General features: G+C 40.2%; 1 protein-coding gene across 1 annotated transcript; it reads left to right on the forward strand.

Moving 5' to 3' along the window:
- Positions 1 to 1949: 1949 nt before the first annotated feature.
- On the forward strand, positions 1950 to 24294 carry tvp23b (trans-golgi network vesicle protein 23 homolog B (S. cerevisiae)). The gene is made up of 7 exons (XM_060844248.1): positions 1950 to 2029; positions 2381 to 2463; positions 7154 to 7298; positions 9247 to 9336; positions 11660 to 11791; positions 12250 to 12378; positions 20377 to 24294. The coding sequence occupies exons 1-7, from the start codon at positions 2018 to 2020 to the stop codon at positions 20404 to 20406; spliced, it is 621 nt and encodes a 206-aa protein (XP_060700231.1). The 5' UTR covers positions 1950 to 2017; the 3' UTR covers positions 20407 to 24294.
- The last annotated feature ends 521 nt before the right edge of the window (positions 24295 to 24815 follow it).

The following is a 24815-nucleotide window of genomic DNA, read 5'->3' on the forward strand; positions in this document are numbered from 1 at the left end:
ATACAAACCTTCGCATAAACCAAATCATCCGCCGACATTTTCGCCACCTCCAAAAAGACCCCACCACCAGGGATATATTTCCCTCCCCACCCCTTTCCACCTTCCGCAAAGACCGTTCCCTCCGTGACTACCTGGTCAGGTCCACGCCCCCCTACGACCCACCCTCCCATCCTGGCACTTTCCCCTGCCACTGCAGGAACTGTAAAACCTGTGCCCATACCTCCTCCCTCACCTCTATCCAAGGCCCTAAAGGAGCCTTCCACATTAATCAAAGTTTTACCTGCACATCCACTAATATCATTTATTGTATCCGTTGCTCCCGATGCGGTCTCCTCTACATTTCGGAGACTGGGCGCCTCCTAGCAGAGCGCTTTAGGGAACATCTCTAGGACACCCGCATCAATCAACCACACCGCCCCGCGGCCCAACATTTCAACTCCCCCCCCCCCCCCACCCCACTCTGCCGAGGACATGGAGGTCCTGGGCCTCCTTCACCGCTGCTCCCTCACCACCAGACGCCTGGAGGAAGAACGCCTCATCTTCCGCCTCGGAACACTTCAACCCCAGGGCATCAATGTGGACTTCAACTGCTTCCTCATTTCCCCTTCCCCCACCTCATCCTAGTTTCAAACTTCCAGTTCAGCACTGTCCCCATGACTTGTCCGGTGTTGTCCGACCTGCCTAGCTCCTTTTCCACCTATCCACTCCACCCCCTCCTCCCTGACCTATCACCTTCATCTCCTCCCCCACTCACCCATTGTACTCTATGCTACTCTCTCCCCACTCCACCCTCTTCTAGCTTATCTCTCCATGCTTCCAGCTCACTGCCTTTATTCCTGAAGAAGGGCTTTTGCCCGAAACGTCGATTTCGCTGCTCCTTGGATGCTGCCTGAACTGCTGTGCTCTTCCAGCACCACTGTAAGCTGTTTCATTTTCTCATTGGCATAATGTTCTGCTTCACTAAAGTTATACAATTCATTAGAACACTGGTCCCATTAAGGGACCAATGGCCCAGCTCACTCTTTCCAAAATACTAATGCCAGTGCACCACGTAATTGGAACTCATTTCCCCCACATTAATTTTCACCCGTATATTTACCTTTCTGATCTTATTTATCCAATGCAAATTTACACATGGATCAGGTAGTAAACTGGAGACTGTTACCATTGTGTTTGTCCCATTTACTTTTGCCCTGAACTGGTCATAACCCTTCAGCAGAATCTCTTTCCTAGTTGATGTCTATGTGGACCATGACACTTGGATCCTTCTTCTCACACTCCAAGTCCTTCTCTCGCCCGGAACAGTTGCCCTTCACCGTGGCACAACCTTCAGGACTCTCTAATGTTTGCTGTTTGAGAAGCTGCTGTCCTGACTTTTCTCTCTCGCACTGCTTCAGAAAGCTGCAGTCCCAGGTCTCCCTCGCTCTGTTTCAGATACTGTCGTTTATGCTCTCTCTCTCTCTCTCTCTCATGCTGTTTCAGAGGCTGCTGTCCCTTTTTGTCTCCCATTATTTGTGACATTGCTGACCCTGCTGTCTCTCATGCTGCTTCAGAAGCTGCTGATCCCGTACTTTGCTGCCTTTTAAGAAATTCCTTATATTCATGATCTTGAGGCCGTTCCTCCACTTGTTGAACACAATGAAACTTGGTCTTTATGACTCCAGCATAAAGCTCACTTTATGGCACACAAGGAGTGACATCCCCATCTCTGAACCATGAGCTCTGGTTTAAAAGCTCACCATTGACAGAGAGAGATTCTCAGCTGCTAAAGAGAACACTAGAAGCAGGCAATGCCTGACTTCAGACGCCCCTGAGTGAGCTGTAACTTAGCAACAAGCTGCGACGGCCAACACTCACCGGAACCCCATCTCCCGCGCCTGCGCACTGCCCTCCGCTCGCTCAGGCGCTGAGTGGACACCTATCCCAGGCGGCTTGTGGGGGAGGAGGAGGGGTCCTGAGGCGTAAACAAGGGTCACGTGGTCCGGAAGTCGTTGTCAATGGCGGAGCGGAGGGAAGGATGATGCGGCAGGTGAGGGAGAGAGAGAGAAAAGGGGAGGGGAAGAAGAGGAAAAGAAGGGAGAGAGAGAAGCAAGGATGGATCGATAGATAGATAGATAGACAGACAGACAGACGGGAGAAGGGGTAGGATGTAAGGATAGAGGGAGAGAGAAAGCGGGAGTGGGGAGAGATATGGCGAGAAAGATAGAGTGATGGTGGAGAGGACAGAGGGAGGTGAAGGTCCTGGAGACACAGAGACCACCCCCCGGGCCATGTTCCCCTCTTGCCTCCAAGGGGCCCTGATCTCTGACAAATCCCACCCTCCTCACTCAACCCCCACCCTCCTGCTTCACTCACTTCTCTCTCCCTCTCCCCACTGCAGGAATCCAGCGATGATGCGGAGGACGTTTCGCTTTTTGATGCTGATGATGAAGGACAGAGAAAGTCCAAAAAGAAGAGGATCCGGTAATACTGAGGGGGTGGGATTCTAAAGTTCATATTTGGGTCAGTGGATTCACATCAACCTCAGTGTCTGCTTCTTGGATGTCATTGTCATTGACCTGTCATCACCATGAGAGATAGGAACAGGGGTGGCTGTTCAGCCCTTGAGTTTGTTCCACCATTCAGGCTGATCCAATATTCTTCTTGTCTGCTTTCCAGCCCTTTCCCCATCATGCCGGATTCCCCCACTGATCAAGATTGGTCTGAAAGTGGACTGGTTAAGTGAATAAGTTCACGATATAAGATTCTTTGTGTTTGATACATTAGCAGGGAACTTTAATATTTGCCCTGCTCAATGCAGAAAATGCACCTATTTCCTCCTTTATGATATTGTCAATTCAAAGAGAATTCATGTTTTATATTCATCAGATATATTAGAAACACAATTTTCCAGAGTTTAAAATGGAAACCAGTACTGGTTTTTTGATACGCAGGGCACAGTTTTGCTGGGGGGAGGGTAAAAGCCTTGCATACATTTGCGTACATTTTCTCACTGTTCTGCACTGTGAGTGCACAGTTAATTTATCAAACTAGTTATAGCCTCTTCATTGGAGAACGTTAGTTTCAACTTCTAAATGTCAAGCTCTTAAAAGTACCTTTCCAAAGGTTACAAGTGGGGGTGTTTGCTGATTGTGCAATATTCAGCCCTGTCCATTAGATACTGATGTTGTTTTTGACATGTATGTTGAGATGTCTTGTAGATTCATCGGGTTTTAGGTATGCTTGGTTATGCTCCTGATGTGTCTTCCTGTACTGTTCATTGAACCAAGGGTTTATTACCCCAGCTTGATGGTAATGGTAGAGTGTGGACCGTGACATTGTGGATTGTAGTTAAATATAAATGCTGCTGCTAATAGCCCCTAGTGTCCAATGGATGCCTAGTTTTGAGTTGCTGTAGCTGTTCAGAAATTTATTCCACTTAGCACAGTCGTAGTGCCACATGACCTCAGTATTAACATGGGACGTTGTCTCCACAAGGATAGTAAGGTAGTCACTCTTAAGATACCACCATGAACAGATGTATCGGTAGCAGGTAGGTCAATGAGCACAAGGTCAAATTGTTAGCTCCCCCACCACCTGCCACAGTCCAGCAACAGTGTCCTTTGGCGCAGCATGGTGGCTAAGTGGTTAGCACTGCTGCCTCACAGCACCAGGGACTCAGGTTCGATTCTCGACTCTGGTGACAGTCTGTGTGGAGTTTGCACATTCTCCCCATGTCTGCGATGGTTTCCTCCGGCTGCTCCGGTTTCCTCCCAGAATCCAAAAATGTGCAGGTCAGGTGAATTGGCCACGCTAAATTGCCCAAAGTGTTAAGTGCATTAGTCAGGGGTAAATGAAGGGTTGGAATGTTTACTCTTCAGAGTGTCGGTGTGGACTTGTTAGGTCAAATGGCCTGTTTCCATGCTGTAGGGAATTTAATCTAAAACCCAGCCAGTTTGGTCAGTAGTGGAACTACTGAGCAACTCTTGGTTATAAACATTGAAATCTCTTGCTCTTGGTAGGGTCGATTTTCCCCACACCACAACCAGGCTTTGTCCGTAGTGGTGTTCTACGTGGAAGAATACTGATTCATCAGTCAGTGGTACTGAGTAGAAGAGGTTGTCTTGCCAATGTTTGACTTGATGCTATGAGATTTCTTGGGATCTGGAGTCAATGTTAAGGATTCCCAGGAATTTTCATCCTGATTCTTTACACCATGTTGCCACCTCTGCTGATTCTTCTTGCCATTCGGACAGGGCATATCCAGGGGCAGCTATGCCTGCCACACGTAAGGTATGACTCCATGAAAGTTGCTGTCAGGCTGTTCCTTGACTAGTCTGTGAGGCAACTTTTCAGATTTTGACCTGGACCCCAGATGTTGGTAAACAGGACTTTGCAGGGTTGATAGGGCTGCGTGTGCCTTTGTCGTATCCAGTGCCCGTGTTGATGTCAGATGCTTCATCTGTTCCATTTCTTAATTGTTCTTTTCTGTACTGGTTTGATAAAAGTGTGTGTCCATTTCAGAGGGCTGCAGTATGGAGTCACAAGGAGGTCAAACCAGATAAGGAGAGATTACCTTCTCACATAGACATTAGTGAGCTAGAAGGGTTTCAATAACATACATTCATAGTTTCATGGTCATACTCACTGGGTCTAGCCTTTAGTTTAAAATTTGCATGTGCAAAGTCATGAAAATTTGACTCAGCTGCAAAATGTAATTGCTAAATAAAGTTCATTTCATGCTTTTGGATTCTTAGGAGTTTCCTATTATAAACCACATGTTGTGGATAACTGTGAGCTTGTAGCTGGTGATGTCTTCTCTCAATCTATTATGAATGAAATGAGTTCAATTATTGTTGGTAGCACTGGATTATGGAATCGCCCCAGTGTCTGGCTTCAGAGTGGGAGAGGGTGCAGAGATGTCATGAGAGAACACAATCGGATGCCAGAACAAAGTGGAGTGACCTTCTTTGGAGGAAGGTCACTCCTTTTCTTTGCTGTGGAGTTGGGTCAAGATTTTTACCTTGCAAACTTTGGTACAAAATTATTTGGCCTTTGTATTCATGTTGAACTTTATGTGAAAGTGTATACAAAGTGGTTATTATTATACTCAAACAATCAAAGTAGTGAAAATGCAATGAACTTTATTTAAATATTTACTTTAAATGCAATGAACTTCCTAATATTGAACCTGACTATAAGTATCCTGTATTACTTACAGTAGAAACTTCTGTGCAAACTTACTCTGTCAAAAAATGAAACTGTTTGTGTTGCAATATGTAAGGCTTCAGCAAAGTGTGAAAGAAGCCTTTTCACTTGGATCAATGGATGTTTTCTCGAGATTAAGTGTTGCTGTTTAAAGTCCAAATGTGCTATAATTGCGTTTGCTCTCTCGCGCTCTCTGTGCATTCCGTGTTCCTCAGTTGGACCTTTCGAAGTCACTATCCTCTTGTGTTCTTCAGTATTCACTTTAAGCTGGTGAAAAGAAGAATGTGATGTTTGTTGGAGAGTGCGAATTACTTATGATTACTTTTGAGGGGGCTGCAGGTTTGAGACTGATTTCCAATAAGGTACTTTGTGTTCCATAATTAGACTTTTCATTTAGGAAACTGTGTAAAGATAATGTATTAGTATTTCCTCTATTTTTGGACTCCATCCACAAATAAGAAGATACTACTTCAAACTAAAGAGATGGCTGCAACTTTAAACATTATGTTTACTGGGACACATTGGGGTGTATACAATGTTCCACTTTTCCTGGAACAGCGAAAGCACAAGCAGATACTAAGGAGCCAACGGGTTCTTAACTAAAGGAAATCTACTGGACAACAATGTTCCATTTGACTCCTGGTGACCATGGCTTGTTTGAGGCCTGTGCAGCCATCTAATCTGCAAAGAGAAAGCACGAGAAAATCTCCCTCTGTTTTGCTCTCATATGGAGATATTGGAAAGTCTCTAACAACAGCTAGCTGTCTTCCAGTCCATCTTCGACTGAAGGAGGAATAAAACTTCTCCAAAGACAGTGAAAGGATGAATTCTCAGCCAGTGAACAAAAGAGAGCATCTTCAATCTCATCTCATCAGTAAAGAACTAAAATAGAATAGAAAGCAGTTCATTGAATCCTTTGATCCAGATTGGTGCTATCAAACTATCTTTCTCTGATTTAGTTTTTTGTTCTCTTCTGTTTGTGAGGCATATTTTAAAGATGGGACAGAGTTTAAGTTTGAATTACAACTAAGCAATTCCTATTTCCTAATTGTCATCGGTTAAAACAATTTGTATATAATAAACAACTATTTTCTTGTTAAGTTCAGAAAATTGGTGTGTATTTTCTTTTGAACACGAGTTTGTCGGTCAGGTAAGTTGGACACTTTGCGTAGTTTGTTTAAGCCTCTTCACAGTTGTGATAAACCTCGGAATAGTGGAGCTCAGTTTCCACAAAACTATCCCAGAGAGTGATGACATCGACTATGAGAGATTTATTCATGATAAATTAACCAAATACTTTCATTATAAAATGAGTTTGCAGGAAACTGCTACTTGGATTCCAAGTTAAAAGATTTAATGTTGTACAAATACTCTGTCTTTGATATTTGTGCTATCTTACCTGTCTAAAGAATGGAACTATTAAAGGATTTTAATACAATTATAGGGGTAATGTTACGAGGTAGCTGTGTCATCTAATAAAGGAGTCTGTGAGAAAAAAGGAACTCCTGAAAACCAAAAGGGTAGGCATTAAGAAAAATTACTTTCACCCCGATTCATCTCTCTCATTAGTTGCTGTGTTCTTAACTTTATTTTCACTGAAGTTCCAGGTAATCTGTACGTCAGTTGATGAATTCAAAAACCCGTGTTAACACCATTGCCAGTTAACTTATTGCAATTGACAGTTCGCCTCTTACATTTCCTACATGCAGTGTAAAACACTGCAGCTACTTGTGGAATGTAATGGTTTGGAGTCAACGTGAGGTGTGTTGTGAAATTTTCTCCTTTTTAATCCTCTCACCCACAGCCAAACCCTTCCACAGGGTAACATCAGTTTCTAATTGATAGTATTTCGTATTTGTAACAGTTGTTGAATAAAGGTGTTTTTTTCATGTCATGAATTAGTATTATGTTGCAGTAATGAATTGTTGGAGATCAGTGGATTTATTTAAAAAATTCTTTTTTCAAGGCATCCAGTGGCTTGCTTCTTCCACCTGTTTTTCCGGATTAGTGCGATAGTTGTCTACCTTCTGTGTGAATTTCTGAGCAATAGCTTCATTGCCTGCTTTGTGACAATAATATTGCTTCTATCATGTGACTTCTGGACTGTAAAAGTAAGTAACTGTTGGAACATCTTATTTCTTCATTCACCAGAAGGAAATTGTCTGGTGTGTTCACACGCAAGCGTTCAACAAAACAATGTCCTAACTTGATAATTATAAGAAAAATATATTCGAAACATTGTTCAGTAACAATTTCTTTTGGGAGCTAGAAAAAGCCATTTAGTAAAATGCTACTTTTCTTCATTGGTTTTAAGTCTGCAAAACTCACCATATCCCTCAATATTTTCTTTTCACCCAGATGTATGTCTAATTGCAACTGAAACTCACTTATTGGTTTCATTCACTCCATGAGTAACTTATTCTTTATGTCAAATGCATTTTTATAAAAGAGTGGGCAAAGTGATTTTTTTCCCCCTCTTCCTATGGGCTTCCTTGTTTTTAATCTTTCATGGTGTTTAAATCTTAGTTTGCCATTCTTGTACTAGCTTTCAGACTAGTGTGACTTTTTTGTCTGGAAATTAATGGAATAGGTAATATATGGCCTGAATTGGAGGTCGTAGTGGCATTGGAGGTCTCATGAATGTTTGGTCCAATAGCTTTGTCTTTTTCACTAATTTAATTAGGAGTGATATAGTGCCAAAAGAAGTCATTTGGCCCATTGAGTCTGCACTGAAGCGCATTCCACCCAAACCAACTCCCAACCCTATCCCCACGTCCTGCATTTACCATAACTAATCCACCTATCCTGCGTATCCCTGGGCACAACAGGGCAATTTAGCATGGCCAATCCACCTAACCAGCACACCTTTGGATTGTAGAAGGAAATGCATACAGATATGGGGAGAACACGCAAACTCCATATAGACAGTCACCCGAGGCTGGGATTCAACCTGGGTCCCTGCACTGTGAAGCAGCAGTACTGACAACTGCCACCATGCTGCCTTATAATGTGAGCAGTGACTTTTAGTTTTGCAGTCATAAGGATACAATGACTAGGAGTTCACAGTTATAATGACAGTAAAATTGACACTGTTCGCTGCAATTACTGTGCAAAACTCTGGACATTACTGCTGCTATCCTCTGGATGTGAATCTTAGAAATCAACTGAATTGATGTAATTTCTAGTTTGTAGGCTCTAATCTCACTGTAGAAATGGCCCAAATAATCTTAACTGCTTGCATTAGATGTGACAAAATGTAAACAGAATGACAAGTTTGAATTGCTGCTGACCAATCTCTCTGACCCTAAAAAAAAACTGCTTCTTGTATTTAAAAAAAATTGCATTTACCATGGAATACAGAAAATTTTGTGGGTCTTTAAGAACATTTTTTGACCTTATCCCTGTGTGTCTCCATCTTTTATTTACAATTCTTTAAAACTGTGAAAAGTGAGGGAAAGAACCTGAGAGTTCTGCAGTGTGATTGGCTGCTTATTCTAGTTGGTATCGTTGATCCTGGTGCCAGAATGAAATTAACATGAACAGGTTAAATTTCCTTCATGGGGTTCCCTAAATGTTTGCTGGGAGCATTTTTAAAGCTTATCTGGAAATGTTGTTACTTCCACCCAGATTTTGTGTTCAGCAACATCGTTCAGATCGAACCATGTTGCTGTAAGTTTGTTGCTGTCCAGTATATTAAGTTGAGTTTTATTTATCTATACTAAGTAGTAACATGAATTCAAATTCCATACAGTTTTTAATTAAATTAATCTGTTTTGTTTGTTATCTACTATTTGAAGTACGTTGTCCAATTTACAAATGACTGAACGTTGCTACTACATACTTGAATTGATGAACTGTTTTAAATCTTTGAGATAAATCTGAAAGGTACATTCAACTTAAAAAATACAATGTTTATGTGTGATATATAAATAAATAATATATATTTTTTTTATATATATATAAACATAAAAAAAATTTATTACGCATGTGCACTATATATTAATGTACAGACACACTCTTCCAATGATCCTGCATTGTTTGTTTGTATTTCTGGTCCAGAATATCACTGGTAGATTACTAGTGGGGTTACGCTGGTGGAACCAGGTTGACAATGATGGAAAGAGTCACTGGGTCTTTGAGGCGAAGAAGGTATGAACAAAAGTTGATTCTTTCATTTAGAGGAGACCAAAAAGTGTGTGTGTCTGTGTATAATGTGTATCTGTAAACCGTAGTTGTTGTTTTTATAGAGAAACTTATTTGGTGAAGAATAGAACTGGATCCAATCTTCCCAAAGCATCATTAGGAGAATGGTTAGACCAAACGGGCCTGATGAGCCTGCTCTACCACTCGGTACAACCATGGCTGGTCTCGGACTTTACTTCTAATTTCCTGTTCCATGTATTCACTGACAGAGTATCCTTAACCTCCGAGGGTAGAGAATTACGAAGATTCGCAGCCCTTTGAGTAAAGAAACGTACCTTGGTCCTAAATAATCAACCCCTTATTCTGCGTCTATGACTGTGTTCTAGATTCCTCAAGCATTAGAAACAATCTCTATGCCTGGCCTATCCTGCTCCTTCCAATTAATATATGTTCCATTGAGATCATCTCTTATTCTTCTAAACACTAGAGAAAATAGACCCAATTTATCCATTCTCGACACACTTGATGACCCACTCATCCCAGACAGCCATCTATGGTCCTTTGCTATCCGGATTTGAATACAAGTATTCTTTTCCTAACTCTGTACATTAACGTTTAGAAGTTTTATGCCTTTTGGGGAAAAAATATTCTGCATTTCAATTCTTATGATCAGTGAATAGCTTCTAATTTCTCTATATTATAACTCCTTCTGCCACCTTGTCCTTCCACTGTCTATATCTTTTTGCAACTTCTGTGTAGTTATCACAACTTTTGTTTCCGAGTAAAAAATGAGGTCTGCAGATGCTGGAAACTTTTGTTTCCACCTCACTCTGTATGGTCAACAAACTTTGACATATTACTTTGTCTCTTTGTGTAAATCTAATATAGATTGTAAATAGCTGAGGCCTTAGCATTTATCCAAATAGCACTCTACCAGTCACAGCTGTCAACTTGAGAAAGGTCTTTGTATTGTTGAGTGTGTTGCTGCAAAAACACAGCAGATCAGGCAGGAAATTCCTGATGAAGGGCTCCGGCCCGAAACGTCGATTTTCCTGCTCCTCGGTTGGTGCCTGACCTGCTGGGCTTTTCCAGCAACGCACTCTCAACTCTGATCTCCAGCATCTGCAGTCCTCACTGTCTCCTAGTGGTCTATATATGATTACACTTTGTGGCCAGACCTTTTTAGGTCTATTTCCCCATTCACCCATTTGGCCAGTTGTCCGCTCCTGCCTATGAAATTGGCTTTGTTTAAGTTTAAATTTCTTGTTTGTGCTTGAAACATTGCTTACAAACCTGTGTGGAATTCAAATGTAATACGATTGCTAGTTTCCAGCAGATGTGTTACTTTTGAGAATGCTAATTAACCCTGTCTCAGTACACAATACGAGACATAAAATAGCTTTAGCCCTAGTTGTTTCCATAATCTATTGCTCCACAAAACTGTCACAAAAACATTCTGCAAGCTCTTCCAAGTCACCATTGCCAATTTGATTGGTGCAGACTCTATCAAGCATAAAGTCCTGCATGATTATTCCATTGCTTTTGTTGCACATCAATAATTTCTTGCCTTGCCTTTATTTAGAGTTAAATTAAAAGCAGGCAACTATTAATTCAACCGCCTCCACAATACCAATAAACACCCATTTATATGTACTTGTGAAATACCATTGAATGCCCACTGCCTGCATGGAATTAGAACAACTAGTGTAAATTGGTACAACACAATTGTGGGTAAGGGCTTTTGTGGCACAATGGTAGTGTCTTCATCTCTGATTCTGGAGGCGCGGGTTCAGACCCCATCTGCTCCAGAGGTGTGTTAGCAACATTTCTGTGCAGGCTGATTTGAAAATATCTTGAGTAAGTGCTTTGGTGAGCACATAAGTTGAGACTTGGGCAACATAGATGATACTTTAGGTTTCATTATTGATTCCTCTGGTACAATATGGTTTAGTAGCAGGCTGTGAGCACTGCTATGATGCAAACTTGTCTTCGTTCATTAAAATGGAGAATTTGTATAGGACAAAAAAAAATTCATTAGATGTTTCCATACTAATCATTCAAATAAATCAATCTAAAAAGACAGCTGTCCACCTGAAAAACAATAAGCATAGCACAGTACTTTTTAACAAATATGCTACATTAAAAGGCTAAAATGCTTAGGCATGAATTTTAAACTATTTACAGAAATATCTAACTGTAGCTGAAATATGTTAAACCAAGCATGATGTGTACATTCCAAGTATAAGTCGGTTGTGTTGCATTCTGAAAGAAGACAAGAATGTTTAATTACTCTGTTCTAAATTAGCATTTTTCTTTATGATTTTCATAGCCTTCAAGTAAAGGGAAGAGAGTTTCTTCTGAAGCTGAATCCAAAATCTTCTGGTTAGGATTAATCATCTGCCCCATTCTGTGGGTCATTTTTGTCTTCAGCACTTTCTTTTCCTTTAAGTTGAAATGGTTGGTAAGTTTTTGAGTGCTGCTTATTACAATTATGATTTAATTTTTATCAGAAAAATTTATGTTGATAATTTTTAATATATTTGCATGAATGCAAGTACTGCAGATAATTTTCTTTTTTTTGGATGTTTATAATGCAGAGACAAATTGTTCTACATATATCACTAAGTATTGCTTTAAATATTTATGCCATTCTAAATTTGGAATGGTAGGGATGGGTGAGGACAATAATAGATTCACGGCAAAACACTACAGCTGCTGGAAATCTGAAACAAACATTGAAATTGCTGGAGATGCCTATCAGGTCAGGCAGCATCTGTGCAGAGAGGAACAAAATAATAATAATGCAAGAGTAGATGTTATTCTGCTTGCAGTTTTGTGAAATAAATTGTGTAAGATGTGAATTGTTTTATATGACATATTTACGGAGTGTTCTTACTGATTTTCTTCCTTCTGGAATAGGCTGTGGTTATCATGGGTGTTACGCTTCAAGGATCAAATCTCTATGGTTACATAAAGTGTAAAATAGGAAGTGGGAAAAATCTAACTAGCATGGCTACCTCCTATCTGGGCCGCCAGTTTTTCAAGACGGTGAGTTTATTCTGACACTTGTTGCTTCATGACATTACTGGTAAGTTTACTGTACTTATTATATTTAATTCGACTACTAATTATGACTATTGGTACAACTATTGACGGAGAGCATGAACTTTAGCAAGTACTTTAATTCTTGGTGACTTCCTTAAAGGAATCATACAAAAGGTTATTAAGTTTGCAGAATTTTACTGTAAGAACAAACTAAAATTACCATAGTCTAAGCATTACGTAGTAGGTAAGAAAGACAAGGACTAATTAGGGATAGTCTACGTGGCTTTGTACGTGGGAAATCATATCTCACAAACTTGGGTTTTTTAGGAAAAGTAACAAAGAGGATTGATGAGGGTAGAGCAGTGGATGTGATCTTTGTGGAATTCAATAAGGCATTTGATAAAGTTCCCTATGAGAGGCTGGTTAGCAAGGTTAGATTTCATGGAATATAGGGAGAACTAGCCATTTGGATACAGAATTGGCTCGAAGATAGAAGACAGAGGGTGATGATGGAGGGTTGGTTTTCAGACTGGAGGCCTGTGACCAGTGGAGTGCCACCAGGATCGGTGCTGGATCCACTACTTTTCATGATTTATATAAATGATTTGGATGGGAGCATAGGAGGTAGAGTTAGTAAGTTTGCAGATGACACCAAAATTGGAAAGGTAGTGGACAGCGAAGACTGTTACCTCAGATTACAACAGGATCTTGATCAGATCTGCCAATGGGCTGAGAAGTGGCATTAATTCAGATAAATGCGAGGTGCTGCATTTTGGGAAAGTAAATCTTTGCAGGCCTTATATGGTAAGGTCCTGGAGAGTGTGGCTGAACAAAGAGTCCTTGGAGTGCAGGTTCATTGCTCCTTGAAAGTGAAGTCACCGGTAGATAGGATTGTGAAGAAGTCATTTGGTATGCTTTCCTTTATTGGTCAGAGTATTGATTATAGGAGCTGGGAGGTCATGTTTCACTGTGGGAGGCAATGATTAGACCATGTTGGGATATTGTGTGCAATTCTGGTCTCCTTCCTACCAGAAGGATATTGTGAAACTTGAAAGAATTCAGAAAAGATTTACAAGGATGTTGCCAGGGTTGGAGGATTTGAGCTATAGGGAGAGGCTGAATAGGTTGGGGCTGTTTTCCTTGGAGTGTCGAAGGCTGAGGGGTGACCTTATAGAGGTTTATAAAATCATGAGGGGCATGGATAGGATAAATAGACCGTCTTTTCCCTGGGGTAGGGGAGTCCAGAACTTGAGGGCATAGGTTTAGGGTAAGAGGGGAAAGATATAAAAGAGACCTAAGGGACAACTTTTTCACACCGAGGTTGGTACCTGTATTGAATGAGCTGCCAGAGGAAGTGGTGGAGCCTAGTACAATTGCAACATTTAAGAGGCATCTGGATGGGTATTGAATAGCAATGGTTTGGAGGGAAATGGGACAAGATTAGTTTGGGATATCTGGTCAACTTGGACGAGTTGGACCGAAGGGTCTGTTTCCATTTTGTACATCGCTATGATTCTATGACTCTTAACGAACTAAGGGCCTAAACTCAAAGCCGCAAAGGAAATAATCTGTGTTAATATGCTGACAGTCCAATAACCCTGTATGATGTATACATGTTCCACAGGATTGAAGTCTTTCACAAAAAAATGTCCAAAATCATTCCCAACTTCCAATGGATTCATTTCTTCCTATTTGGCTGAAAAAGGTTGTGTGGCTTACTGAGGATTCAAAAACAGCCTTTAGCAGAAAAGCCCATTCAGGTGATTTCTTATCTCTGCCATGCCAGGATGAATCTCTGCACATGCCTCTTCGCCCAGAGGACAAAGTTTCATGAGCCCTTTGTCTGGTAGCTCACAGCGAAGAACATTTTCCCTGCTGTGCATGCTCTCGCTTGCTCTCTGCGCTTTCCCTGCTTTCGCTCGTTTTCTGCGCTTCTCTTTCTTCCCCAGCCCCCCCCACTCGCATGCTCACTGTGTAAGTCTGCACAAAACAAGAATATTTGCCTCAGTTTGTAAACCTATCCACATTAGATTTAAATGTTTTGTACTTAGTTTTCAGTTGTTAACCATGGCAATAACATTTAACCTGAGTCCCTGCTCTTGTTGTAACCTGGCCACGTGAGCTTCATCCTGCACAGAGTTAACAGGATGTTAAATGTTTGTTTTCACTTTGCCATTTTACTTTGAATTTAAAGAGACAGTCCAGTACAGCTATCTCATAAACTTTGCATTTTTGACACCAATGTATACTTTTGTTTAATAACATTTTTATGCAGCTAAGTTTGCTGGAGTATTTGTAACTTAGGTGATGTAACAACATTTTATTTTGTTAGTACCTGTTCATTTGGCAGGACAACAGTTACACCTCAGCAAAATTAAGATAAACTTAAATTCAAAATAAGAATTTCCACCATCAGGTGGTATTATGAAGTTAGAACCTCTTCGATGTTTGCTGCCTTGCAATGCACTGTAATTGATACACTAAATGTATTGGAGACTGCACATACGATACATTCCCTTTTGTGAATCTGGGTAATACTGAGTCACAGTAATGCTAAAGTTGAACAAAAGTAGAAAAATTCAAGATCTCACATTGACCAAAAATACTTGTTCTATTAATTTTGAAAATGGTCTCATTTACTCCCTGCAATCCAATCCTTTCTGTCTCCTAGAAGCCACCTGGTCTCTTGTTTAAACCTACCTACAGTCGTATCCCTTCCAAACTGTTGCGAGTACTTCTATCACATGGACTGTAGCTCAACTTCACTTCTGGGACACCTAAGTTTTTGGAAATAAATGCAGATATTTTAGCAACAGCCATAACCCAAGAACCAGTTTTACAAATTTCTCAGTTTTTAAAAAGACGCAGAATCATTCACCTTAACACCCTGATTGGAATCAGCTGCTGTCAACAGGACTGATTGTGGTGAATCTTGTTATATGAAACTGGAAAAAAAATATGGAAATAGAGAAAAGGAGGTGATGTTGAAGGTAATCCAATTTCTTGATTTTTGTCTGTTTTCATGAAAACTGGTGGTTTGATAACACTGAACCATTTTGTTACATTTGATTTTTTTAAAAACACTGATGCAAACATCAGAAGAAAGATTGCCATATCTCAAATTTTTTTACGGTCTGTGCAGTTTGTCCACCTTCATGGATTTAAGGAGCAGCGTAAATTGTTTTCGGATGTTGCTCGAGCTTGCAGTGCAGTGGAAAATGTACAGTGACCATTTGTTATCCAAAATGTAGCAGATTCCCCAACATGACTCAGCAGAAGATATTTGAAACATTTTTGGTTATAACTGCTTTTAGTTGTTTTCACATTTTGAATGTTTATGTAAGTGCAGTTACAGGGTATAAAAAGGGAAATTTGAGCTGCTTACAAAACAGAAAGCACAAGGAATTTTTGTTTTTGTTGAAATTATGATTTTTTTCCTTTCTTCTTTTCACCAGGCCAAAATGTGCTGGACTGTGACAGGTGGACCCTTCTTGTGTTCCTTTTAGGTTTTTTATTTCACTCATGGGATGTAGATGTCATTGGCTGGGCCAGCCTTTATTGCCCATCCCTAGTTTTGCTAGAGAAGTTAGTGTGAGCTCCCTTCAGTTTCTGATTCTCTGTGAGAGACATCACAGGTGAGCTGGTCCATGACGTTTGTTTTGAGACTTCTTTCCAGATCTTGTCTTGAGGTCAGTGCCATCAAACTTGCTCCCAACAAATCAAAGCATTAATTTGGTTGTGTTATCTGTCCAGCATTACCCGAAGGTTTAAAAAGCTTGTGTTATTCTAATGGCTTCCTGTGATTGAGCTATCCTCCTTGTATGGTTGTCTTTCATTTATGGAAGAAGAAACATTGCAAAACCATGGAACTTCGGCTGTGAGGTATTAATTAGCTTGCTAAAAGTAAACTGGTAATGTGGATGCAAATCATTAGAACAGATTATGTTTGATTTCATCATTAATTAGCAATTGCTTGATTACGTGCAGTGTCTCAGTGCCATACTTTGGAAAAAAAATATTTGTGGGTGTCTTTTTTCTGAGCTGCAAATGACCCCCAGCAGGAGGAATTCCAACCACAATTCTTCAGTGAGAGGTTTATTACAGTTTGATTTCAGAGTCTGCAGGCCTGACTGTCCACTAGTTTGGTTCTGTTGCTTTAGAAAGTGTGCCATTTATACTGATTGGATGTCATTGTAATGCCATGGATGATGCAGGTGCCTATGTCCAATGTAGTAAGAATCCTATTTATCGGATAGGATGTGAGATGGTCTGGTGATTGGAGTCATTAGTGCTGTCATGGGTGAAACTTCTAGGAGAAAGTGACAACTGCAGATGCTGGCAATCAGAGTTGAAGAGAATGTTGCTGGAAAAGCACAGCAGGTCAGGCTGCATCCGAGGAGCAAGAGAGTCAGCATTTCGAACATAAGCCCATCGTCAGGAATTTGATGATTCTTGGAACTTCGGCCCTATTGTAACTGCTAGAAACCTTGGCTTAGAATTTTCCTGAGAGTTGAATGGGCCATTGGATTTGGGATAGCTCTTACCCATCACATTTAGGTGTGCCTGATATCCAGGCTTTCTGAAAAGGCTGTTAGGTTTTGATCAGGAGTGGAAACACTGCCTGCTTTTTCTAAAACCCCTCTCGCCTACCCAGTTTTGCTGAGGTTTGTCCAAGCATCTCCAGTGCTGGGATTGTTCAGTCCTAACTCGATGCAGTGCAAGCATGTGGAGTCCTGGTCTGTGTGGCTGCGTATCACAGTGGACAATGCTTTTGATAGACTGAATCATATGGTGAAGTCCAAATTCCACTTTGTACATTATGGGTAAAGTATCTCCAGCAGGGCAGTGATGTGATGGTAATATCACTGGACCAGCAATTCAAAGGCCCAGACTGACACTCTGGATTCCTGGGTTCAAATCACATCATAGCAGCTGGTGTTAATCCGTCCAGAATAGAAAGCTAATTTCACTAATGGTGCCCATGGTAACTATCATCATGCATTGTAAAAATCCTTCTGGTTTCCTAATGCCTTGTAGGAAAAGAAATCTGCCATAGTTGTGTGGTCTGGTCTGCATGTGGCTGGTTCTTGAACCTGAAATGGCCGAGTGCCTCTCTAATTGCTGGAGTAATTAGGGATGGGAAACAAATGCTGCCCTTGCAGAGGCAGACACATACTGTGAAAAGATTTTTAAAATGAAGGAGGATTGCAATAGTTGTTAAAGCTGAAGACATTTTCACTAATAACTGCAAGCTGACTGCTTTAAACTGGTTTAATATGGTTGGACAGTTTCGAATTACACCTCTCCAACTCCTGAATCATAAGCTTGACATTATGTTGAGTGGAACAGGTCAAATTTAAATATGCCTTACAACTGCGTTCAGAACTGTTTCAGTATTGATGGGATATGATTACAGATGTGGAGATCAAGGTTGCAAATGATAATTTATGAGGAGTATATTTAGATCTATTGCAGCAACGGCAGCCCATTAATCTAGCAGTTACAGTAAATGGTTATTCTCTTATCCAAGGGATGGCACAAGGTCTGTTTAATCTACATAGACAAAGCATAACTGACCTTGACTGGATGCAACATGATGAGTAATATGCAGTTTACTTTTGAGAGCTAACCAGGTCAAAAAGATCTGTACAGCGTCCTATGCAAATAATCTGGAGTATGTGCATTGATATCCTCATTCTCAAAATGACACAATAATTGATTTATCCTGTTATAAGTGGTCCGGTCATTACTGGAGGTCAGCACTACTTATCTGCAGTATTCGCATAAAATGGCTCATAGAACTGATTTATTTTGCATCTTGTTGCCTGATTGAGGAAATCTGAAAGTGAGAACCTGACAACACCTGATGATAGAGCTGTAATAGATGGAGACATAGTCTGGTTGAGGTGCTTGTGGTGCAGTGGTAGTGCCCCTACCTCTGAGCCATGAGGCCTAGGTTTGAATTTCTCCTGATCCAGAAGTGTGTAATTCCTGAATAGGTTATTTAGAAAGTAGCTGGAGACAGTGTGTGCCAGATTTTGTTGTTTGAATGAAATAAAGGACAACATTTGTGTATTCTCATGAAAATTTGCCCTAATCAATGCCACTGGATAAGTAGGATGAAGGCTTTTTATTAAATGTTCATAGGACATGGGCATCACAGGCTAGGTCAGTATCACTGCCTTTCCTTAAATCCCCTTGAGAAGGTGGATTGTTGTGACCTTGAACCTCTTATAGATAAGAAAGCTACAGGTTTTTTTACCCAATGACCAAAGAAATCGCGATGTAGTTCAAGTCAGGATGGTGTGTGACTTGGAGGGGAACTTAGAGGGTGATGTTACAATGCATATGCTGCCATTTCTCTCCAGGTGATGTAGGTTACCGGTTTGGGAGCTGCTGTGAAATGAGCTTTGGTGAATTACTGCAGTGTATCTTCTGGCCATTACACATTGGAGCAATCTATATCAGTGGTGAAAGGAGTGAATGCAAATGGTAATGAATGGGATGTTCGGTCAAGCCAGCTATCTTGTGTGAATGGTGTTGAGCTTCTTGTGTTGTTGGAGCTGCACCCATCCAGGGATTGGAGAGAATTCCATCACACTCCTGACTTGTGCCTTGAGGATAGTGAACAGGTTTTGGGGAATTGGGATGTGAAAGACTCTTAGCCTCTCACCTGCGCTTGTTAAATTTATGTTGATAATCCAGTTTCGTTCAATATCTGGTCAATGGTAACCTCAGTATTTAAGACTTTGCAAGGTTAACACCATTAAACTTCAAAGGGAGATAGTTAGCTTTTGTCTTTTTGGAGATTATCATTGCCTGGAACTTATGTTAGGTTCTTCTCCAGAGGTTTCTCACACAAGCTGCAATTCGCACACACCAACTTCTGCAAACGTTTTTAACGTTTAATAAAGCTTGTACAAACTCAGTGACTCCTCTCAAACTCTTTGTGGGCGTGAAGTCGAGTCAGAAGAGAGATGCCGAACAGAGAAAATATATCCCCTTTATACAAGTCAGTTGGCAATGCTACAGCTATTCACTCTGTCACTCCCCCATAGTCACATGCCATTCAAGACCGCCCCCAGCCACTCTCTCACAGTTACCCCAGGTACAATGACAGGATAGGAGCATCCTCAGAGATGATGCTAATGCCCTAATCCTGGGGAATCGTTATGCAGACGATTTCCTGACTCTTTTGATTTCCCAAGACAATGCAGATGTGACATACCTTTGGACAGAAAGCATTTCTGGATGGAAGAGATTGAATTATAGTTAACTTGACAATAGCGCGGGTGTAATAGCAAATGACTGTCTGTCTAAATGAAGTGTGAATTACAATGGATGGTCATCCGAATTCTGCGTGCGTTTTGTGAGACAGAATGTCGCCTCCACCCACTTCCAGAACGTTCAGCTTTGCAGTCTAACTCTTTAATGTCCAGAAAGATATTCCCATTTAATCTTTTAACGTTATACTTGCATGTTGTGAACGTTACTTGCCATTTAGTCTAAGCCTGGACATTGTCTAGGTCTTGCTGCACACAAACGCACTTGCACCTGTACCTGAGGAGTTAGGAATAGTGCTCAACATTTTGTAATAATCAATGACTGAGATGATTAACAACTCCCCAACAACCATCGCCCTTTGTGTCAAGTGTGACATTAAATGGGAAGCTTTCATCTCTGATTTCCATTGACTGCAATTTTGTTAAGGCATTCTGTCAAATGCTCCCTCAATTTCACACAGTAACTTGCATCTCAGTTCTTGAGTTCATGTTTGGACCAAAGCTATATCAGAACTTAGTGGCACTGGCTGAACCTAACCTGAGCATTACTGAGCTAATTATCACTTCACAGTATGGTAGTGAAAGTGACTGTCTAGTTGTTGATATGGTGCTAAAAATACGAGATTGTATTCTGATTGCTACAATTTGTCCAACCAGCAGTAGAGTGTTTGTTTGAGGAACCTGACTGATGACTTTCTTTTCTTGTTTGTCGTTATAGGCCATGAAGAAAGAAAACCCAGAATCTTAAAAGAAACATGGAGTTTTGGAAAACCAGCTTGATGTGTCTTTTGTATTGTGAATTTTGGAACTCCTTTTGAAGACTTGCCTTTTCTCATGTTTTCCCTCTTTAATATTCATTTTGGGAAAATACAAAGATCAGATAAAACTGCAGTCATCTTACAATTTGTAGCTTTTCTTCCTTTCTGTTAATTATGAATCGGAAGCTACTGTTGTCTGTCCTAACTCAAACTGATTTAATTGTGCTCACGTCTGAAATGAGCAAAATTTAATTTTAGAATAATTCTGATTTTGTTTCTCTTGGTTAATAAAGCATATCCGGGGGGAAGATTGGATGAAAGGAGGTGACATCTTAATGTTCCTTGGGGTGGGGGAAAACTAGCTTAAGTTTTAAACTTTTATAATAAGCATCACAATGATATTTTCATGAAGGAAATTTTGTTTAGAAAATGTGCTTTCTAATAACATGTCAGTCTAAAGAGATCTGTGAGCATTTGAGCTCTTTAGGGAGAATGTATATACTTAAATAAAGAATATCCTTTATACATACATAAAACAGACAGAGGAAAGCAGTTTCCAATTTATAAATCATGGCAATAAGTTCATGTTTAAATGCAAGACATGTAATACACCACAGTAAATGGAAAATATTTGCTTTTATACAGATGTAATGATGGAAAAATTAAAACAATTTAAATATTTTTGACTGCAATTGAAGCTATTAGATTTAGCTGGGAAATGGCCCTCTCAAAGGGCATGCAATGGAGTTTCAGCTGATGTCCAGCCTAAAGATGAGTACCAGATAGTGTAAATCTGACACAAAAATAAAGTACTGCAGATGTTGGAAGCCTGGAAGTACTCAGCAGGACAGGTACCATCTGAGGAGCAAGATAGAGTCAAGGTTTTGGCTTGGCATGACCATTCATTAGCCAAGTTTATAGCAAGGGAATTTCAGGATGAAATTCTGGAAGAGTCAGAGGCCAAGCCAGTCCCTGTCCTTCAACACCATCTTCATGGCTGAATCTATCATGGTGAACAATTTCTCCATCAACTCCATGCACTTCCTCCAAATAAGGCATTACTGTGGGAACCCGCGTGCCTCTTGGTTTGTCTGCCTTTTTACAGAATGTGTGGGATATTCCATAAGTCCTATTCAAGCTTCCTCCCTCACTTCTTTCTCCAGTAGATTTGTGACAGAATTTATTTTGCCTCCTGTTCTTGTGATGAGCTGAGCAATTTTACTGATTTTCCTAATTCTATCCTTCCTGAACTTTCTTCTGTCTCCATTTCTGGATATTAGTTGATAACTTATCTTCACAGTGACCATGGACCTGACTGCATTTCTACTTTTGATTTGTTTCCTCACATTCCACTTCCTATAAGGATTTCTCACCCTCCCAATGGACTGAGGTTATCAAAAATACTGACAGGACTATATTCAATCTATTCTGTGCACTTCCTTTCTCATCCTTTCCTCTCTGTCCCAGAAGCCATAAAAGTAAAAGAAAAGGCTGAGAGATAGTCGACATGACTTTGCAGCTGCAATAGAAATGTGATTGTATATTATTGAAAGGGAATAGGATAGAGGGCATGAGAGATTAGAAACAAAGTCATGGAACAAATGGTAAAGGTAGTGTTAATGGTTGCAGTAAAGAGGCAAAGCAATCAACCAGTGTCAGTTAATGGCAGAATGGTAGACAGCTCTGAGAAAAAACCTACATGTAAGATTCCAGAGCAGAAGGAACAAATTTGAAAGAATAAAAGGTTTGTGTTTGGTTCTGTTGCTTCTAAACTGCCACTATTGAAATTAACTTTATAAAGTGTACACTGTTTAATGGAGTGTGTATTGAAAGATGAGGGTTTGTTATGCATCAATGATGGTTCACAGCACTAATTTATGAACGAGGTAGTGAGGCTGGAAGTGGGTCGAACTGTACAAATAGTTTGTACATTTATAGCCTGTTCCTGAACCTTACTGAGCCTACAGCTTAAACAGACTCCCTCAATCTACCTGAATGAAGAGAGATACTAAAAGAGCCCATTTCACTTCCTGACATTTATATGAGCAGTTTGGACCCAATGTTAGAAAAGTCAGTTGCATACTCTTAAGAGCACAAGGCACATATATATGCTTCTAGCTTAAGGGCAATTCCTCCTCTCCAACGAAATCTATTTCACAAGGGCATCTGTAGTTTGTACTTTTTCACCGGAAGTGATTGAACCTCAGTGAGCTATGCTGTCCTGACATCAACTCAAACGGAAAAATGTATCACCTAATTTAGTGGTTCTACATATGCCAACTGCCCCCATGAGGCTATTCTGTATGAGAGTTTGGACAACATTATCTGGCAATCAGCTCAGCAAGTAGAAGCAGCTGTCAGATCACCCATGTAATTAAATCTTGACAGGCTCTTGTTCAGTGTTCCCTCTGACTTTTTAATTCTTCTGTGCTGTCCTGTGAGGTCCATGCATGGACGTGATTTCAGGAAACTGAAGTCAATCCTGCGACTGACGTCGACTCACTGATCACTGCATAGAAATATACAGCAGCCTTGCAGAGCAGAGGGAGCTTTACACTCTTTTATGTATTGGTAGTGTTCCTACCTCTGAGCTAGGAGGTCCAGCTTCATGTCCTATTTGCTACAGAGATGTGTCATAACACGTCTGCACAGCTTGTTTAAAAAATATCTTTAATTAAAATGACACTTCAGTGTTGTATGATGGAAGTGCTGTTCTGTGGGAGGTGCTGCCTTTGGCACTGCCTGGTTGAAAAATATCCCATACCATTACTTGAAAAGAAATGGCAAAGTCTTCTTCATCACCTGACCAAAATGTGATTTTTTTTCAACCAATATGATCAAAATGGATGGCCTTGTTATTCACTTTGCTGTTTCTTATATCTTGCTGTGTCCATATAGCCCGTCAGCAAGTCCAATTCTTAGAAATATTTCTTAGCTATGAAGAATGCCATGATAATATTGCTGTACGCAGCTCTGACAAATTGCCAAGTGTGGACTTTTAAAAAGGCTTAACCCTCTTCCTTTGCAATGGGCTTCATGCCTGTTGAAGCAGGCTAGCAATACTACCAGAATACATCTGAGACAAAATGACATTGTGCCATAAAAGATTATTTTGTGCTCATTTTAGACATAAGCATCAGAGTTATTCTGATTGTCATTACCTGCCAATTGTTAGCTGCATTAAGGAAAAGAATTTGCCAGTGGGGTGCCATAAAACGGGCAATAGTGATCAGACGCCCATTTTAACCTTGTCTGATATTCTTTTCCATTAAGAGAAAAGCTGAACAAATTGAATGAAATAATTAGTTAAATATTCAGCTAAAATGTGGATTAACTGATATTAAAAACTATTCATGATGATATTCATTGTTGTTAAATAATCGCTAGACTGTTCTAATTAAAAGCTCAGTCCACACAGCGACTGCAACAGTGAAGATTCCAATTTAATGAGTCCTGCTTCACTACAAACACTAAAGAATGTATTGAACAAAACTAGAATGCATCATTAATATTAACATCAAAGAATTACAGTGCAGTATGGTTTTCCTCCTATTTATATTGTAAGGTGATTGAAAGTAACTGATGTGATTACAAGAGGCTGCAATCATCTGAAACACCCACTTCTTCGAGAATTTTTGAAATGTTGTTAACTCTCACACATATCTGAAAAATTGAGCAATCAAATGTCTTGTCGTGAGCCTGGTATAATCCTTGTTCTTGTGTGGTGATGTATATTGTGTACAGGGTTCCTGATTCTGCATTGAGCACATGACTCCAACCACACTGTTATAGTCTTTTAATGTGAATTGGCTTTCAACACCTAATGTATCACCAGGAAAAACATGTTAGTAATTACAGATAAAATTGTACATGGCTGATGAGTGAGTAAACCTGCTGTTATGTCTTTTTTCCACCAGAGTGCACTAAGTGAGTGGGTTCAGTGGCAAGTATGTCAGGTGAGAAAGATCCACTGGCAGCAATACACAGAGACTGTAGGTTAGACCGAACTTTCCAAGAATATGGCAGTACATTAGCGTGTGAGCAAACAGTCATTCAAAGGAGGACAAAAGCTACTCTTGGAATTGATGTATTGTATCCTATGTCACAAATATCCATGTTATCTGCATTTCATCATTTTAAAAATAACATCACTTCTTAATTGGATAGTCCCTTCAATTTACTTCCAAACAGAATCTTAAGATGCATTGTTATGGAACTGCTGTTTTTAACTTGGTTACAAGAGTAGGTGACAATCTATTAATAAAATAATAATTGAACAGTCCTCCAATACAGATTAAAGGATAAATATTTATATCAATGGAGGTTAATTGTGGAGTTTTCTGGGAATATGTTTGTGAAGATATTGTGTAACTTTATATTGGGAACATTTATTGTGACA

Source organism: Hemiscyllium ocellatum, chromosome 25, assembly GCF_020745735.1.
Source record: "Hemiscyllium ocellatum isolate sHemOce1 chromosome 25, sHemOce1.pat.X.cur, whole genome shotgun sequence".
Lineage (NCBI taxonomy): Eukaryota > Metazoa > Chordata > Chondrichthyes > Orectolobiformes > Hemiscylliidae > Hemiscyllium > Hemiscyllium ocellatum.